This window comes from Arachis ipaensis, chromosome B06 (genome assembly GCF_000816755.2).
Source record: "Arachis ipaensis cultivar K30076 chromosome B06, Araip1.1, whole genome shotgun sequence".
NCBI classification, from domain to species: domain Eukaryota; kingdom Viridiplantae; phylum Streptophyta; class Magnoliopsida; order Fabales; family Fabaceae; genus Arachis; species Arachis ipaensis.
Window position 1 is genome coordinate 8,938,244 of NC_029790.2, and position 3,253 is coordinate 8,941,496.

At 41.6% G+C, this 3,253-nt stretch overlaps 1 protein-coding gene across 1 annotated transcript in view; it reads right to left on the minus strand.

Annotated features, from left to right (window-relative positions):
- LOC107646085 (probable beta-D-xylosidase 2) overlaps positions 378-3,253 on the minus strand; it is a 4,971-nt gene continuing 2,095 nt past the window's right edge. The window contains exons 2-3 of the mRNA XM_016350275.2: positions 2,808-3,086; positions 378-2,215 (exon numbers count right to left, since the gene is read on the minus strand). Of these exons, the coding sequence (XP_016205761.1) occupies positions 578-2,215; positions 2,808-3,086 (1,917 nt within the window). The 3' untranslated portion in view covers positions 378-577. The remainder of the gene's footprint in view (positions 2,216-2,807; positions 3,087-3,253) is intronic.

A 3,253-nucleotide genomic window follows, 5' to 3' on the forward strand; every position in this document is an offset into this window, starting at 1 on the left:
TATTACACCAAGTCAAAAGGCAATTCAAACGTGCAGGCCCATTTATTTCTTGGTACTGGTAACTGGTAGGTTGTTATAGTCATCGTTGCATGCAAGTCATTGAATTTTGCTACTCACTGTTTATATTTACTTAAGTATGCATTATTGCATCTATTGGTATTCGCGCGTGGTAACAACATTCTCAACCCAAAAAATAATGCTCTGCTTTATTCTGTTGCCGGAAATAAATATTGATTGTACAGTTGTAACTTATTCCATTTATTGTTCTCTCATCTACAATCACTTTCACGAATCTATAACTAATCCAACTTCATTCAAGTTTGGTTGCAAAAAGGAAAATAATGGTAATAATATGCAGGGAACAGAAGCAAGGTCCATGTAACTTGTTCTTGCAGCAACAATATGATTCGTATCAAGAACATGGATATCTTATTGCCAAATACCAATGTGTTTAATCAAACTTACAATTACAATGATAATCCCCAGATCCTAAAGGAGAAGAGAGTTCTAGAATACAATTCTTTAAGGATGAATCTATGAACAGTTTGCCTTTGCACTATGAATAATAGACAATGATTTAAGACTTAATAATCCCAAGTGCTTGTGCTTGAAGTGAAATTGAGTGCTTAACATCATCACCAATATGAAGACTATGTTCCCCCATTGGGATTCTCCTAATCCCGGACTTGTCCACTACACTAAGCAGCTTGCACACGTGGATCTTGATTTGGACTCGCTCTTGGGCCTGTGCAGGGACATGGACTTTCTCAAAGCCCACAAGTTGCTTCTGTGGAGCCCAATTACCACCCCCGGCAGGGGGAGCTGAGAACACTAACACTGTGTGAGTGCCATCTCTTGAGCCCATATTTTTAACGTCCACATGAATAGTGATGGAGAGCTTCCCACACCGTGCATGAGTCACTCTAATTGCCTTGTTCCCCAAGTTTGTGTTGTTTGTACGGCGATGTCCATCCACCGGAACTGACACCAAATTGGGTGCACTAGCTACTCTATGAACAAAATGGGTGTATGTAAGCCCATGTCCAAATGGGTACACCACTGGGCCCTTGTAGAATCTGTATGTCCTTCCTGGGTATGATGGGCTTGATCTCATTGCCATATTTGTCATTGGCAAGTTTCTAAGGTACTCTTGTGGGTACCATGTCATAGGCAGCTTACCTCCTGGGTTAGAACTTCCAAACAAGATATCCGCAATGGCGGCGCCACCGGCTTGACCCGGATACCCGGCCCATAAGATGGCAGAAACTCGAGGATCGTTCTTCGCAAAAGTGATGTCCACAGGCCCTCCGGACATTAACACCAAAATTGTTGGGCCTCCTGAGGCTGCTGCTACTTTTGAAATGAGATCTTGTTGGTGGCCCGGTAAAAGCAAGCCAGCCCTGTCAACGGTTTCAGCCTCAATGGATTGGTCCAGGCCCATTATTAAAACAGTTGCATCTGCTTGACGGGCTGCTTCTATAGCCGGCCCAATTTGCTTGTCATCAATACAAGCGACTTTGTCACAACCCATATGATAATTTGCTTGTGCATATCTCATTATTCCTTGTAAGGGGCTTGTGTACCCGCAAGCAATACCCGCATAGTTGCCGATCATTGTGGCAGTGACATTAGAATTGGGCCCAATGACAGCCAAGTTTCGGTGACGCTTTGGGGAGAGAGGCAAAGATGGGCCATCATTCTTAAGGAGTACGATTCCTTGCGTGGCGGCCTCAAGGGCGAGTTGTTGATGGGCCGGGCTGCACACATCTCTTGGTCCCAGGTTCCCATATGGTTGGGTCGATGGCTCTCCGTCAAACATTCCCAACCTCATTTGGACTGAAAGAATATTTGCTAGAGCACCGTTGACATGGGCTTCAGCCAACAAGCCCTTTTTGACTGCATCCTGGGTGTGAAGCCCAAGGAAAGGACCACAATCCAAATCCAAACCAGCTTTGATGGCATCGGCAGCAGCTTCTTCAGGCGTTGTAGTATAGTGTTGGCTGCTATAGAAGACTCCCACAGAGTCACAATCAGATACAATGTAACCATCAAGACCCCATTGGGCACGAACCGTTTTCTTGAGGAGATTGGGGTCGGCGCAAGTGGGGACACCATTCACCTGATTGTAAGAACACATCACACTCGCCACTTTGCCTTCCTTCACACACATCCTGAATGGCACATCAAATGTGTCCTCTATGTCCTGCTTGCTCACCTACACAATACACATCCTACATTCGCTAATTATATTTGAGTCATGTCAATTTGTTATGCTGCATATATTATCAAGTTATCATCAATTACAAGTTGATTAATAACAGAATTCAAGAATCCAAAGTCGCAAACAGCATAACGAAAAAGGAATACATAATGGACCCACAACTCCTAAGGCTTTCTAAAGTGTTAAAAGGAACATAAGTTATGATACAAATCTTGAATTATAATATCAGCATTAAGAGGATTCCCACAATTCCCATAGCAAATAAATTTCGATGTCAACTTGTTAACATTAGTATAGTATGAGGCACCACACATGCGTTACTCGTTCAATAAATCACCGATACAAACTTACAAAATCAAAACAGAAATACTATTTTTAAAATTAGTTATTATATATTTATATTTAACTTATTTTTAATATATATTTTATATTTTGGTATATTTTTTATATTAATAATTAATTTTGATGTAGCTAGTATGCTTGAATTTAGAATCACGTACCTATTCACGTGTAACATAGTAAAGATAGGGAGGTGCCGCACCATAATATAATAATCAATAAACAAAAAATAATAAATGATGCGGACCTCTGCGTTAAAGTGGAAGCGATCCACACCGTTCCAATTATCAAGATCATACGCGGTGAAGTGTTTGCAGCAAGCAGCGACCTTCAACCGGTTACCGTCTGCTCCTTGTAGGCCTCTCACATAACTAGCAGCATATCTACCGGCTAAGACAGGGTCCTCACCGGGAGTTTCTTGTCCACGGCCCCACCTAGGGTCCCTAAAGATGTTCACGTTGGGGCTCCAGTATGTTAGTCCACCTGTTCCTCCGTTATACATTGCCCTTGCTTCGTCCGAGACAACCTGCGCAACCATTACCCATTAATTAAGGATATAAAAATAATCTTACATTACGCTTTTGTATAGTACCTCATTCACAAAGTTTTCTTGCATTACATTTTTTTTTAGGATAATGCTCATAGAAGATCACAATTTTTCTTTTTATTTTTACTTTTGAACATTTAACTTAT